This window comes from Polyodon spathula, chromosome 11 (genome assembly GCF_017654505.1).
Source record: "Polyodon spathula isolate WHYD16114869_AA chromosome 11, ASM1765450v1, whole genome shotgun sequence".
Classification (NCBI taxonomy): Eukaryota; Metazoa; Chordata; class Actinopteri; order Acipenseriformes; family Polyodontidae; genus Polyodon; species Polyodon spathula.
This window is the reverse complement of record NC_054544.1, coordinates 175911-192500: the sequence shown is the minus strand read 5'-3', so window position 1 is coordinate 192500 and position 16590 is coordinate 175911. Positions and strand designations below refer to the sequence as shown.

Here is a 16590-nt window from a genome sequence, read left to right as displayed (position 1 = left end):
GGCATCGATGGCACGGCCGAGAAACTCGTCCACCTCGTCCTCAGGGTTCATGCTTTCCTGTGTGTTTCTGAAAATGAAATTCCTAGATAACACAAGATGGGATTTCCTTTAAACACAGCAGGTACTTCTTACTTCTAAAGTTACAGCTATACACCTTCACAAGTCAGAGTCCTTTCATCTACCTGACCATCATCAGCGCCCCGAGCACTCCAATATAAGTGGAGCAGAAAAGACAGCTGCTGCGTATTCTCATTTAAGTTGAGGGCTTTAGAAGACTGGTATAATAACGCTGATGTTAAATTATTAGTTCACCTGATAACAAAATAAATAAAAAATGTAGACATTTCCATCCACATATTAGCCACTGCAGCTTGACAAGAAACTGTCAACAAAACGAGAACCGGTAAGGGAAGCTGACACCATCTCTTTGGTACAGTGTCTGCGGTTTTGTTTTTATCTTTGTACAGCACTCTATTGTATTGTATTGTATTGTATTGTAAGTGGCCAGTTCATTTTGGGGTTGTGTCGGTTATGTGCAAAGCCCCCATTCACTTTATTTAACAGCCTTTGATTAACAGCACTGTCAGAGTAGATTGGCATGAAGTAATTTGGAAGGTACTTGAGTGACAATGTGCTTGATCAGGGGCCAGGGGTGGATCTACTGTGAGTTTTCACACACCATCAAAGCCCACAGCAGCCGATGCCCTGTTCAGCTTACAAAACACAATTCTTCTTAACGAGGTGTAACCTTTAAATGCAGTTCATTAGTGACCGTAATTCCAATTGAATTTAAATCAGCAGGAACCAAGGCATGGGGCTGGGTTAAAACTTTTAAATCACCCTGTGTCATTTTAGTGTGTCAGCAGGCATCGCCCCTTCACCATAATTCAGAGGAGAGGATAAGAAGCTTTCACTTACTTGTCCTTGGGATCTTCATATCCCTGGAGAGAGAGAGAGAGAGAGAGAGAGCGAGAGAGAGAGAGAGAGAGAGATGCATCAGCAATACTGATGGGCAGACCTTGAATCTAAAAGATATGAGTTTTGTTTTTAACAAGCTCTATAAATAGTAATAGAGTTCAGGATTCCAGCTCAATCTGTCAAATGCTATAATGGTCCAAGGAGACTCTATGCTGAAGCAAATGGTTGTGCTGCTGCAGGTATTTCTCATTGGATTGTTTTTCTTTTTGAAGTTTGGCCTTCATATAAATTAGCCCTTAGCATGTGCACCCATGTCACAAAGACTGAGGCAATGGGTGACGTCAGACCAGAAACCAGGAACCAGGAAATAAACAATACAGACCCCTTAATATCCCGTGTACCAATGACTATACACCAACATTAACACACAACACACAACATACAACACAACATACACACAGGGGCACATATACCCCCCCTTGTGCAAAGCACACATGGCCTCAATGGCCACCTCCCCCCTTAAAATCCCAAAAGTCTTGCTCAAAGTCCTGGGCCAAGAACAGGGACTTTAAGGGGTTGATGGGCAGCAATGTTGCCAGTAGCCAGGCTGCTACTGGCCATGCTGTTAGCAGACGTGCCGACATGGGGCAAATCTCTCCTCCCGCTGTACCACTGGCAGCAGCAATGCTGCCAATGGTGCAGCTATCAGCAGATGTGCTGACAGCTCCCAGACTGACTCCTTCAGCCGGGACAAATACAGCAGTGGAAGAGCTGCTGGGGTTGGTGGTCTCCAGACCTCCCCCAAGACCTCCAGCAGCGAAACTGCTGCGGTGGAAGGTGGTCTCCTGACCTCTCCCCCCTTCATAGCTTGCAGCTCCCTCTGGGGGAACTCCAGCCCTCAGAACTCCTGCAGCAAAATTGCTGCGGGGAAAGGTGGTCTCCTGACCTCTCCCCCCTTTTTCATAACCGACAGCTCCCTCTGGCGATGCGGAGCGGCTGGCAGCCCCGGGCGATGCGGAGCGGCAGGCATTCTGGGCTCAGCGAGGCAGGCATCCTTGGGAAAAGCGAGGCAGGCATCCTCGGGAAAAGCGAGGCAGGCATTCTGGGCGAAGCGAGGCAGGCATCCTTGGGAAAAGCGAGCCAGGCATCCTTGGGCAAAGCGAGCCAGGCATCCTTGGGCAAAGCGAGGCAGGCATCCTTGGGCAAAGCGAGGCAGGCATCCTTGGGCAAAGCGAGGCAGGCATCCTTGGACAAAGCGAGACAGGCATCCTTGGACAAAGCGAGGCAGGCATCCTTGGGCAAAGCGAGGCAGGCATCCTTGGGCAAAGCGAGGCAGGCATCCTTGGGCAAAGCGAGGCAGGCATCCTTGGGCAAAGCGAGGCAGGCATCCTTGGGCAAAGCGAGGCAGGCATCCTTGGGCAAAGCGAGGCAGGCATCCTTGGGCAAAGCGAGGCAGGCATCCTTGGGCAAAGCGAGGCAGGCATCCTTGGGCAAAGCGAGGCAGGCATCCTTGGGCAAAGCGAGGCAGGCATCCTTGGGCAAAGCGAGGCAGGCATCCTTGGGCAAAGCGAGGCAGGCATCCTTGGGCAAAGCGAGGCAGGCATCTTGGGCAAAGCGAGGCAGGCATCCTTGGGCAAAGCGAGGCAGGCATCCTTGGGCAAAGCGAGGCAGGCATCTTTGGGCAAAGCGAGGCAGGCATCCTTGGGCAAAGCGAGGCAGGCATCCTTGGGCAAAGCGAGGCAGGCATCCTTGGGCAAAGCGAGACAGGCATCCTTGGGCAAAGCGAGGCAGGAATCCTTGGGTGAAGCGAGGCAGGGATTCAGGACAAGCTGGGATGCGGGTGTTGGCCCTCTTCTCGGCCACTGCGGCCGGGCAGTTTTTCCCCGTGTTTCCCTCAGCAGCCTATGAAAGGGCTGCTGAGACCGCCAGCATCTATTCCTGGTCCTGCTGGTGAATACCAGCAGGCATTCACCCTCTGCTGGTGGAAAAGGACCCAGCAGGCATTCACCCTCTGCTGGTGGACGGGGACCCAGCAGGCATTCACCCTCTGCTGGTGGACGGGGACCCAGCAGGCATTCACCCTCTGCTGGTGGACGGGGACCCAGCAGGCATTCACCCTCTGCTGGTGGACGGGGACCCAGCAGGCATTCACCCTCTGCTGGTGGACGGGGACCCAGCAGGCATTCACCCTCTGCTGGTGGAAAGGTTCCCCAGCAGGCATTCACCCTCTGCTGGTGGATGGGGACCCAGCAGGCATTCACCCTCTGCTGGTGGAAAGGGACCCAGCAGGCATTCACCCTCTGCTGGTGGACGGGGACCCAGCAGGCATTCACCCTCTGCTGGTGGAAAGGGACCCAGCAGGCATTCACCCTCTGCTGGTGGAGGTGGCGGAGGTAGAGGCAGCTCCTGCTGCTCAGCTTCTGGTGGTGGAGATGGCGGAGGCGTGTAGTCTCCTGGCGACGGAGGTGGGAGCGGCATGTAGTCTCCTGGCAACAGAGGCTCTCCCTCACTTGCAGGGGACTGGTGTGGCTCTCCCTCACTTGCAGGGGACTGCTGCGGCTCTCCCTCACTTGCAGGGGACTGGTGCGTTGGCTCCTCTCCCTCTGGAGTGTCAGGGCTTCTCCTGATGAGACCAGAGGCAGGACCCCTCCCATATTGGCAGCCAGTTAGTTGAACACCATGGCTGCGATGTCTAGGAGGGACACTGGGTGATGTTGCCGTTCCCAAGTTTCCCAACGCTCCCCATCTCTGTCCCACAGCAGGTTGATCAACTTCGGTCTCTTTCCAGGCCACCATCAGGGTCCGTCAGCCAGTCCCAGATCTCCCTCGATGGTGGCCCTCGAGTAAGCAGGGGTTCTCCCACCGACGCTGGAGACGGAACCAGCAGGCACTCTCCCTCTGCTGGTGGAAACTTGGGCTGTGGACGCTCCGACTCCCCCTTTGTGGGCTGTGGGCGCTCGTCCTCCTTCCACATAGGCTGTGGAGGTGAAACCAGCAGGCATTCATCCTCTGCTGGTGGAGACTTGGGCTGTGGACGCTCTGCCTTCCTCTTCCCCTTTCCCCTTCTCTGCCTCCTTCTCCTCACCTTCCTCTCCTGGGCCAGTTCCTCCTCTCCCTCTTGGTAGGGCCAGACAACCACCACGTGCTTGTACACCCCGCAGGCAAGGCACCAGCCTTGGTCTTCCAGATCACTGAGGAGCTCCTCCAGCTAAGTGCAGCCATCTCTCCAGCCTTCCATTTTTGCTGTTTTTTAAAAAAAAAAAAAACACTGCAGCTCCCTCTCTTGTCTGCGTCTAGGAGGCGCTGGTAATCCCACAACAACACCACGTGTCACACAGATGGCTAAGATGGGTGACGTCAGACCAGAAACCAGGAACCAGGAAATAAACAACAGAGGTGAAGTTTGGTGAAGCTCAGCAAATGGTATCGCTCAGCATTTAATAATGAACAGACAGACAGGAAATAAAAGGCTGTAAGACAAACAAGACACATGACACGGCACCAAAACAAAAAGACAAACAAAACGGACTATACAGACAAAACATGGTGAGCTTCTATTTTAACTATTATTATTATTACAATTACCTTAGTCTCCAATCCCGTTCTCCACTCACCGAACACACAACCCCGAGTGAGTGAAAACATGCTGCTTTTATGCAGCAGTACCGAGACTCAACTGACGATCAATCATTCAATTGTAGTCTCGGTACAACTGCACATGAATTAATAAAGTGCAATCCCCCGTGCTCACATATTATTAAATTTTACTTGCACATGAAGTGCTGTGCAATCCTCGTGCCTAAATACAAATATACATTTTAAACACTTTACTTACTGTGTTACACAGACCAATTTATATCCTGTGTACCAGTGACTATACACCAACATTAACACACAACATAGAACACAAAATACACACAGGGGTGTGCACTTTGCCACAACCCATTACTATAAATCAAATTTTTGTACACGTATTGAACTCAAGTTAGCATTGTCCTAAAGTTCTTACATCTGTAAATATTCACTGTACTTCTCTCTTAGAACTCTGCCTGCACAATTGTAAACCAAACGTCACATGTCTATTTGAAAAAACTAAATAAAAACCAAAAAAAATACAGAAATAAATACAAATAAAATAAAAAGGCCAGCTGAAACACTGCTGCCATCTCCTGGGCCAAAAAAAAACTGCAAGAACCAGGACCTTTAGTGCGGAGCATGGAAGAATGAGACTGACAGCTGCATTACACTGGGGGCCTTGCTGTGATAACGTGGTCCACCAAAAAAAACAACAAAAAAAACGAACTGATTGATGAATAATGAAGCAACAAATAATGAAGTAGCAAATAACGAAGTAGCACATAATAATAATAATAATAATAATAATAATAATAATAATAATAATGCATAAAGCAAACAAGGTACACCTGCCCCTTGACCAGCTGCTGAATATACATCAATACATTTGAGACAAAGCCCTTATCAGTCTTTGTGCAATTTCCAGCAAGTATAAGACAACATATTGCTAAACATCCACAGTTAACATGTGATTCTGGTTTTAAAGCAGTGAAGTATATGCTGAGTCACTGTGTGTGCAGTGTGCAGTGTGTTACAGTCTGTCTTGTGGGTTTGTTTAATTCAACAAGAGAGTTGTTTCAATGCATACCATTAGCATGTTATGACTGTTATCTTCTAAAGAGTGAAGTGAGAAAAGCAAGAACAGGTTCCTAGTTTTAAACACTTTTCATTACAGAGATTTCTGGCACAACCTCTATACTTTCTAAAAGCATCTATAAAAAGCTTTTGACATAAACATGCAGTTTGGCACTTCTTTTGGTAAATGAGAAAAACATCATCTTTTCAGACACATAAAAACATTTTTACACACAGTGTTATTACCTGCATATATTTTTAAACACAATGATCTTACATTTAACACAAATATGTATTTAAAATTTGATTGATGGACAAGATTTTGACTCAGTGTAAAACACAGTGTTGTTCTTTCCAAAGCATGACAGACTTTGACCTCCACATTGTATTCACTTGTACCAACCTCAAACACACATTATATTTTTATTATACAGTACATAGAAATATGGGACTGTGCCGTAATCAAAACTTACTGCCTCAGTTTCCATCAGCAGGAAAAAATAGTATCTAATCTTGAACGTAATGAGTAAAAAAGTCACAGGACAGAGCTCTCCCCCAATATAAAGGCAAGTAACACCAAATCTCAGACCAACACATGCTGTATGCTGGCTACTCGCTTTGGGTTCGATTGCCTCCTGGACTCCAGTTATGAATATGGATACTTGTTATGTCACTTCCTCCATTAGAGCTACTAACATGAAACCACTGAGCCCCAGGGTGCGACAGAAACAACATGATCAATCTGACACCACTGAGCCCCAGGGTGCGATGGAAACAACATGATCAATCTGAAACCACTGAGCCCCAGGGTGCGATGGAAACAACATGATCAATCTGACACCACTGAGCCCCAGGGTGCGATGGAAACATGATCAATCTGAAACCACTGAGCCCCAGGGTGCGATGGAAACAACAAGATCAATCTGACACCACTGAGCCCCAGGGTGCGATGGAAGCAACATGATCAATCTGAAACCACTGAGCCCCAGGGTGCGATGGAAACAACATGATCAATCTGACACCACTGAGCCCCAGGGTGCGATGGAAACAACAAGATCAATCTGACACCACTGAGCCCCAGGGTGCGATGGAAACAACATGATCAATCTGACACCACTGAGCCCCAGGGTGCGATGGAAACAACATGATCAATCTGAAACCACTGAGCCCCAGGGTGCGATGGAAACAACATGATCAATCTGAAACCACTGAGCCCCAGGGTGCGATGGAAACAACATGATCAATCTGAAACCACTGAGCCCCAGGGTGCGATGGAAACAACATGATCAATCTGAAACCACTGAGCCCCAGGGTGCGATGGAAACAACATGATCAATCTGACACCACTGAGCCCCAGGGTGCGATGGAAACAACATGATCAATCTGACACCACTGAGCCCCAGGGTGCGATGGAAACAACATGATCAATCTGAAACCACTGAGCCCCAGGGTGCGATGGAAACATGATCAATCTGAAACCACTGAGCCCCAGGGTGCGATGGAAACAACATGATCAATCTGAAACCACTGAGCCCCAGGGTGCGATGGAAACAACATGATCAATCTGACACCACTGAGCCCCAGGGTGCGATGGAAACAACATGATCAATCTGAAACCACTGAGCCCCAGGGTGCGATGGAAACAACATGATCAATCTGAAACCACTGAGCCCCAGGGTGCGATGGAAACAACATGATCAATCTGAAACCACTGAGCCCCAGGGTGCGATGGAAACAACATGATCAATCTGACACCACTGAGCCCCAGGGTGCGATGGAAACATGATCAATCTGACACCACTGAGCCCCAGGGTGCGATGGAAACAACATGATCAATCTGGAAGGGTGCATGGAAACATGATCAATCTGAAACCACTGAGCCCCAGGGTGCGATGGAAACAACATGATCAATCTGACACCACTGAGCCCCAGGGTGCGACGGAAACAACATGATCAATCTGACACCACTGAGCCCCAGGGTGCGATGGAAACAACATGATCAATCTGAAACCACTGAGCCCCAGGGTGCGATGGAAACAACATGATCAATCTGAAACCACTGAGCCCCAGGGTGCGATGGAAACAACATGATCAATCTGACACCACTGAGCCCCAGGGTGCGATGGAAACAACATGATCAATCTGACACCACTGAGCCCCAGGGTGCGATGGAAACATGATCAATCTGAAACCACTGAGCCCCAGGGTGCGATGGAAACAACATGATCAATCTGAAACCACTGAGCCCCAGGGTGCGATGGAAACAACATGATCAATCTGACACCACTGAGCCCCAGGGTGCGATGGAAACATGATCAATCTGAAACCCCAGGGTGTGATGGAAAATCTAAACTGTCTCTTTTTTCTTAATTCACAATCCAGTTCCCAAGTTGTATGGTATTTGCAAAGTGGCATCAAATCTTCACATCTGACACTTTAGTCTGAATTTTGCACCTACTATATAAAATTAACAGCAAAAGACTTAACAAGCAGTCAGTTCTTCAGCAGGCCATATCATTCCAATGATAAAATAATTCATGTAAATTAAGCAACTCCAAGCTGTCTGAAACTGAGCCCATTGCAAAACCTTCAACTGTTCTGGTATTGCCTATCATATGCTTGGCATAAGCCAAGATGAACAGTTAGCAGAAGTGTTACCAGCCAGGCCCAGCCGGCAGTTACAGGGTTAATGATTGATAAGGCAGTGCAGCACACAGAGGAAATGCACAGCAGGCTAACTGGTACTAGCGGCATGCAGTACAAGGTGAACTTTGCTGGCTGAATTATGAAAGTCTGGAGGATTCAACAGAGCGTGACATGCAATGATCTGCAGAGAGGCTGAAGCTGTCAGGCTGGAATTCTTTTAAGATATGATTATTTGTTGTCCATAAAGCATGAAGGCACTAGCTCTGGAGGAACAGAACACTTCCAAAAGAACTTACAAAGCTTGACTATAACCTGTATATGCTGATACGTTGTATATAATATATATATATATTATATATATATAATATATATATATCATATTATAGATATATATATATATATATATATAATTACGACATGTAACTGTATGAAAGGAGTGTACTGTCTCATTAAAGTCAAGAGATTCATTCTGTGAAGCTGTGAATTGGCAAGCCAGTCACTGGGGCATCACTATCCATCGCTATCCATGTGTAAGAATGTTATTCAAGTGTCAGTTTCTCATCTCCAGTTTGAACATTTAGGGCATGTTCTAATCCGTGTGAGGGCATCAGCATCAGTAATTGAGAGACAAACACAATTCATGGCTCATCGTACCATTGATCTAACACAGTCACAGGCTGAAAATATATTTCCAATAATAGCTTTGTTTTTTGTTACTGACAATGTTTACATTAAGAACATAAGAACAACATTATTACCCTAATGCAGGCACACTGTGGTGTTAGTGATTTAGAACATAAGAAGAACATAAGAAAGTTTACAAACGAGAGGAGGCCATTCGGCCCATCTTGCTCGTTTGGTTGTTAGTAGCTTATTGATCCCAAAATCTCATCAAGCAGCTTCTTGAAGGATCCCAGGGTGTCAGCTTCAACAACATTACTGGGGAGTTGATTCCAGACCCTCACAATTCTCTGTGTAAAAAAGTGTCTCCTATTTTCTGTTCTGAATGCCCCTTTTTCTAAACTCCATTTGTGACCCCTGGTCCTTGTTTCTTTTTCAGGCTGAAAAAGTCCCTTGGGTCGACACTGTCAATACCTTTTAGAATTTTGAATGCTTGAATTAGGTCGCCACGTAGTCTTCTTTGTTCAAGACTGAACAGATTCAATTCTTTTAGCCTGTCTGCATATGACATGCCTTTTAAGCCCGAAATAATTCTGGTCGCTCTTCTTTGCACTCTTTCTAGAGCAGCAATATCTTTTTTATAGCAAGGTGACCAGAACTGCACACAATATTCAAGATGAGGTCTTACTAGTGCATTGTACAGTTTTAACATTACTTCCCTTGATTTAAATTCAACACTTTTCACAATGTATCCGAGCATCTTGTTAGCCTTTTTTATAGCTTCCCCACATTGTTTAGATGAAGACATTTCTGAGTCAACAAAAAGTCCTAGGTCTTTTTCATAGATTCCTTCTCCAATTTCAGTATCTCCCATATGATATTTATAATGCACATTTTTATTTCCTGCGTGCAGTACCTTACACTTTTCTCTATTAAATGTCATTTGCCATGTGTCTGCCCAGTTCTGAATCTTGTCTAGATCATTTTGAATGACCTTTGCTGCTGCAACAGTGTTTGCCACTCCTCCTATTTTTGTGTCGTCTGCAAATTTAACAAGTTTGCTTACTATACCAGAATCTAAATCATTAATGTAGATTAGGAATAGCAGAGGACCTAATACTGATCCCTGTGGTACACCGCTGGTTACCACACTCCATTCTGAGGTTTTTCCTCTAATCAGTACTTTCTGTTTTCTACATGTTAACCACTCCCTAATCCATGTACATGTGTTTCCTTGAATCCCAACTGCGTTCAGTTTGAGAATTAATCTTTTGTGCAGGACTTTGTCAAAAGCTTTCTGGAAATCTAAATAAACCATGTCATATGCTTTGCAATTATCCATTATCGATGTTGCATCCTCAAAAAAATCAAGCAAGTTAGTTAGGCACGATCTCCCTTTCCTAAAACCATGTTGACTGTCTCCCAGGACCCTGTTACCATATAGGTAATTTTCCATTTTGGATCTTATTATAGTTTCCATAAGTTTGCATATAATAGAAGTCAGGCTTACTGGTCTGTAGTTACCTGGTTCAGTTTTGTTTCCCTTTTTGTGGATCGGTATTACGTTTGCAATTTTCCAGTCTGTCGGTACCACCCCTGTGTCAAGAGACTGCTGCATGATCTTGGTTAGCTTCTTTCATTTCTTTGAGTACTATTGGGAGGATCTCATCCGGCCCAGGGGATTTGTTTATTTTAAGAGCTCCTAGTCCCTTTAACACTTCTGCCTCAGTTATGCTAAAGTTATTTAAAACTGGATAGGAACTGGATGACATGTGGGGCATGTTGTCAGTATCTTCCTTTGTAAAAACTTGTGAAAAGTAATCATTTAATATATTTGCTATTTTTTTTTCTTCCTCTATGATTTTGCCATTTGTATCTCTTAAACATTTAATCTCCTCTTTGAATGTTCTCTTGCTGTTGTAATATTGGAAAAACATTTTGGAATTGGTTTTAGCTCCCTTAGCAATGTTTATTTCTATTTCTCTCTTGGCCTTTCTAACTTCCTTTTTGACTTGCGTTTGCAGTTCTGTGTACTCTTTCTGCGTACTTTCTTTTTGGTCCTTTTTTAATGCTCTGTAAAGTGCCTTTTTTCGCTGAATATTTTTTTTTAATTGATCTATTAAACCATTTTGGCAATTTAGTTTTACATTTAGATTTGTCTACTTTAGGGATATAATTGTTTTGCGCCTCTAGTACTACATTTTTGAAGAACAACCATCCTTCTTCTGTGGGTGTTTTCTCTATTTTACTCCAATCTACTTCTGTTAGTCTCTGTTTCATACCTTCATAGTTTGCTTTTCTAAAATTGTAAACCTTAGCTTTAGTCTTTACTTTTGGGGTTTTAAAAAACACTTCAAATGAGACCATGTTGTGGTCTGAGTTTGCCAGTGGTTCTCTGACCTCTGTTTTAGTTATTCTATCTTCGTTATTTGAAAAGACTAAATCAAGGCATGCCTCCCCTCTAGTGGGTGCCTTCACAAATTGTGTTAGGAAGCAGTCATTTGTCATTTCCACCATTTCTATTTCATCCTTCGCGCTACCCACCGGGTTTTCCCATTTTATTTGGGGGAAGTTGAAATCCCCCATTAGTATGGCTTCTCCTTTGCTACACACATTTCTAATGTCATTGTATAACAGATTATTTTGCTCACCGTCTGAATCTGGCGGTCTATAGCATGCTCCTATTATTATGCCTTTTGAATTTTTGTCCGTTATTCTGACCCATATTGATTCGGTTTTATTTTCTTTGTCCAGGTTTAACACCTGGGCTTCAAGACTGTTTCTTATGTATAGCACTACCCCTCCTCCTCTTCTGTCCTGCCTGTCTTTCCTATACAGTGTATACCCACAAATATTATATTCGTCCCCATCACTCTCAGATAACCACGTTTCTGTAACACCTATCACATCATAGTTACCTGTTAGTGCAGTAGCTTCAAGTTCTAGAATTTTGTTTCTGATACTTCTAGCATTTAGATAAATACATTTAATGGTTGTCTTACCTGAGTTGTTGTTCTTGTTTTGATGCGGTCTCCCTTCTGTTTTTTTGTTGATTTCTCCCCCCTTCCTTTCTAGTTTAAATGCTTCCGAACCTGCTCGAGGATCTTTTCTCCGAGTAGACTAGTTCCCTTGTTATTTAAGTGCAGTCCATCCCGTCTATACAGATAGTCCTCGTTGTAGAATGTGGTCCAATGATCAAGATAGGTGAAGCCTTCCCGTGTGCACCACGTCTTCAGCCATGCGTTTTGATTAATTATTTCCAGCTGTCCATATGGTCCTTTGCAAGGTGCGGGTAGTATACCAGAAAATACCACAGTTTTGGTTTTCTCTTTTAATTTCCTTCCTAGCTCTCTGAATTTGTTTTGCAGGGATTTTGGTCTGTCTCTTCCAATGTTGTTTGTACCGATGTGGACGACTACTACCGGGTCGTCTCCTGTTCGTTCTAGGAGCCTGTCCACGTTTTCAGTGATGTGCTTGACCGAGGCTCCCGGAAGGCAGCACACTGTTGTAGTAAGGGGGTCCAAACTGCGAATTGAACTTGCTGTGTTTCTCAATATGGAGTACCCAACAATCATGACCTCCCTTCTTTTTGCTGTCTGGTCACCCCTGTCAATAGGGTCCTGGATATTGTTCCTTTCATTCTCTTGTTGTTGGTTCTGCTCATCAAAATTCTGAAGTGACTCAAATCTGTTGGTTGTTTTGATTTCTGGTGGTTGTGTTTGACGAAGTTTCTTTTTTTTCCCTGCTTCTGCCTACCTCAACCCAGCTGTTCTGACCTTCTATCTCCCTGGTGGCTTTCAGTCTGTTAGGGGTGATGCAGACTTCCATGAATTGTGGGTGTGCCAGTTCCTCAAGATCCTGTTGCTGTCTCACTTCTTCCAGCTCCATTTCTAGCATACTTACTAGTTTATGCAAATCCTGGATCGCGCGGCACTTTACGCACACTTGGTTTAGCTCCGCTGGGTTTTCTCGGATTTCCCACATCAAGCAGGTGTCACAGATTACTGGCTTGGAGACCATGTTGAGGTTTTTTTTTTTTGAAGTTTAGTTTCTTCTGCAGCCGTCAGCCTGCTTTCAAACTGCTTCGAAACTGCTCTGTACTTTTCCACGCCTGTACTTCTCCCACTCGCTGTCGCTGGGAAGACTGCCTCGTTTAACTGCGTTGTTCTGCTGTGCTGTTGGCTCCTCCCCTCGCCCGTGTCTCAAAACGGCGCTGAATTTGATTCAGCTGCTCCGAGTTTCAGCTTGTTTGTTATCAGAAAAACACAAGCGGCTGTTTGACTTTGAGCTGCTGCTGTGTTTCCCCAATGTCCTCTGTTTTCTGATTAAAGCAATTCAAGATGCAATTTCTCCTTTCTGCTTCGAAACTGCTCTGTACTTTTCCACGCCTGTACTTCTCCCACTCGCTGTCGCTGGGAAGACTGCCTCTGCCACATTATGGAAGTAGGATTTCTGCACAGTTACCGGTAACTTTGTTCTGCGTGCTCAATACTGCACAAGCAACAACATATTACAAACTGGCTGTAAAAACACTGCGACAGCTGTCAATACAAAATTACAGCCACAAAAAGGGACCATTTGACCTTTTGCGACTGTGTGTGTAAGTACAGGCGCCAGGATGATAAAGGGAGCAACGATCTTCAGAATCCTTTTACTTCTGAAATGTCAACACACACCTAATCTGAGCCATACAAAACCCAATCCACACACAATTAGCAGTGAACAAAACCCTTTCTGTAAATAACAAGAAGCCATGTACCACAGTAACCAATGTACTTGTAACTCAATTTACTGTCTAGAACTTGCCACAATGACGAAAAAACATTAATCCCAGTGCAAGTGAAAGCAAATGGTAATTACAATGTCATGCTCACTGATTAAAATCCCTAGTGGTGTCACACAAAGCAATGGCACAGTATCACATACGTCTGTTCTCCTTGGAATTGCAGTATAATTGAGATCAGAAGAATGGCTCCAATAAGAGCAATAAAAAAGATCAGATATATGGAGGATATAACCCAGCAGATACAAAGTAAGACAGCATTTTCTAGCCTTTTCATAAATTACCCCCCCCCCCCCCTCCCAAGCAAAGGCTTCAATGGTTTTCTTTCAGACAGGGCTTTCAGCTTACACAAGTAGTTACATAATGCAGTCATGCTTTAATAACAGTCTCAATTATTAGCTTTATTTATGAATTCAATTAATGACACGGCTTAAAAGGGAAGGCGTCTGAGTATTAGAGGCTATTTGAATATAATTCAAACATAACCACTGTCAAGCCAATCTAAAGCCAAATAACAAAGGCTTAAAAAAAATAATCATACTAATCATAAGTGCTTTGTGCAAATCCCTTGTTGTTATATTTGTGTCAGCTGGATTTATTGTGCCACCCCCACATTACAGGATCTCCTCTGACACCACTAAAGATCACGTGTGCAGCAAAGAGAGCAGATGCAGCTTTCAGTTTCACAACTGTTAAATTAAACTACAGCCCAATGAGAGGGAGAAATGAAAGATAAGAAAGTGCTTATTTTTAAAGCATTGTTAATGTGGCATGATGAAGAAACACAAAACACTACCAGCTGAGGGTATGGGTGGAAAAGCGTATAATTAGAGACTTGCTTACCATCCTTTTCATCTCCTTAGAGACCTGGTTGGTGGCGAGATGGTTGTAGAATGGCCGGTCCGAGCACCAGTGGGAAGCGTTGTGTCCAATGGAGTTGGTACGCTGTCTGTTCATCTTGGCTATCGTCGCTTTCTCTTCTTTCTGCAGCACAAAAGGTGGAACATTTCTGAATCACGTACAGGTGCCACTTGTATAGCACAACAATTACTACTAATCTAAATGAAACCATTGCCAACATGACTTTGTTACCAGCTTGGAACAAACAAGGATTTATATGAAGATTGGCAAGTTGACCTTGTCAAACTGAACACGATTGATAACCCCAGCTGTGCACTTTCAGAATGTAATATATATATACATACACACACACACACACACACACACACACACATATAATTCCAATAATGATACATTACCCCAATCCTATTGCTCAGAGGTTAATTTGTTATCAAACCCTGACCCCAACCCCAATTACAACCCCAACCCTAATGCACAGATTGGTTAGAACTCAACAGACCCCAACCCCAACCCTAATGCACAGCCAAGCTCTGGTAACAAATGATCTCCTTCACATTCAGTGTGCATGAACTAAGAGTTAAACTGACAGGATGAAGTGCTGTGAATGCTGTACCATGCTGTAGAACCCGTGAAAACTCTGGACATGAAACAGCAATTACCGGAAAGAACCCAGGTTAAATAAGGTACATCTGGTTCATAGTTTTGATATAAAACAGGGCTGATTTAGTGAAAGGGTTTTATTTAAACTGGGTAGTCCTGCATCCCCTTTCTTAATCTGAGTTCAGACACAGTACTTCTCCATTACTCTTTCAAGATGTACACAAGAGGAGCTTCTAAAACACTGATGTCTTCCACTGGAAACATTGTGGCAAGTCTGTCTCTTAGCTTTACACATTCCCATTACAGTTTCAAATCAGCCTTCACTGAGAACAGGCAGATTAGCAGCACAGCCTGCAGTGTAACTAAACTAGTCACCATGTTGTCAGAACAAAACGGGACAACGCTTGAGACAGTTTCCAGATGGAAGCACAACATTGTCTTTGGATTTGGCAGAACTATCAAAGTGACATTTTAAACTGTAATAGCTATTTGAGATTATAAAGCTGTACTTTATATAAACATGTTAATTCTTGAAGCAGTTTATAAAGGATTAATCATTTGAACTCATCATACAGTATGCTTGGAACCCATTTTTATTAATATAAGTTTTGTAACCCTGCCCTTTACTTTATGATGCTTAAAATCGTTCTAAATTTTCAGAGAACTTGTAATACTAGCGGTCTTCCCATTGGGTTGAAAGTCTGTAACCTTTAAACTCACATTATGCTATGTTATGCTAGTCGATCCGATCCAATCTTATTTTTGTCTATCCTATGCTATGCTATGCTATGCTATGCTATCCTATGCTATTCTAGTCTACCCTATCTGATCCTATGCTATTTCTGTCTATCCTATACTATGCTATGCAATCCTATGCTATTCTAGTCTATCCTATCTGATCCTATGATATTTCTGTCTATCCTATACTATGCTATCAACAAAAAAACAGAAGGGAGACCGCATCAAAACAAGAACAACAACTCAGGTAAGACAACCATTAAATGTATTTATCTAAATGCTAGAAGTATCAGAAACAAAATTCTAGAACTTGAAGCTACTGCACTAACAGGTAACTATGATGTGATAGGTGTTACAGAAACGTGGTTATCTGAGAGTGATGGGGACGAATATAATATTTGTGGGTATACACTGTATAGGAAAGACAGGCAGGACAGACGAGGAGGAGGGGTAGCGCTATACATAAGAAACAGTCTTGAAGCCCAGGTGTTAAACCTGGACAAAGAAAATAAAACCGAATCAATATGGGTCAGAATAACAGACAAAAATTCAAAAGGCATAATAATAGGAGCATGCTATAGACCGCCAGATTCAGACGGTGAGCACAATAATCTGTTATACAATGACATTAGAAATGTGTGTAGCAAAGGAGAAGCCATACTAATGGGGGATTTCAACTTCCCCCAAATAAAATGGGAAAACCCGGTGGGTAGCGCGAAGGATGAAATAGAAATGGTGGAAATGACAAATGACTGCTTCCTAACACAATTTGT

At 44.0% G+C, this 16590-nt stretch overlaps 1 protein-coding gene across 1 annotated transcript in view; it reads right to left on the bottom strand.

The window, feature by feature from the left end:
- Positions 1-16590, bottom strand: part of LOC121322974 (adenylate cyclase type 5-like) — a 57765-nt gene that overhangs the window by 14184 nt on the left and 26991 nt on the right. Inside the window, exons 9-11 of the mRNA XM_041263642.1 lie at positions 14462-14602; positions 919-941; positions 1-82 (exon numbers count right to left, since the gene is read on the bottom strand). The exon at positions 1-82 is cut by the window's left edge and continues 78 nt beyond it. Coding sequence (XP_041119576.1) covers positions 1-82; positions 919-941; positions 14462-14602 — 246 coding nt within the window. The remainder of the gene's footprint in view (positions 83-918; positions 942-14461; positions 14603-16590) is intronic.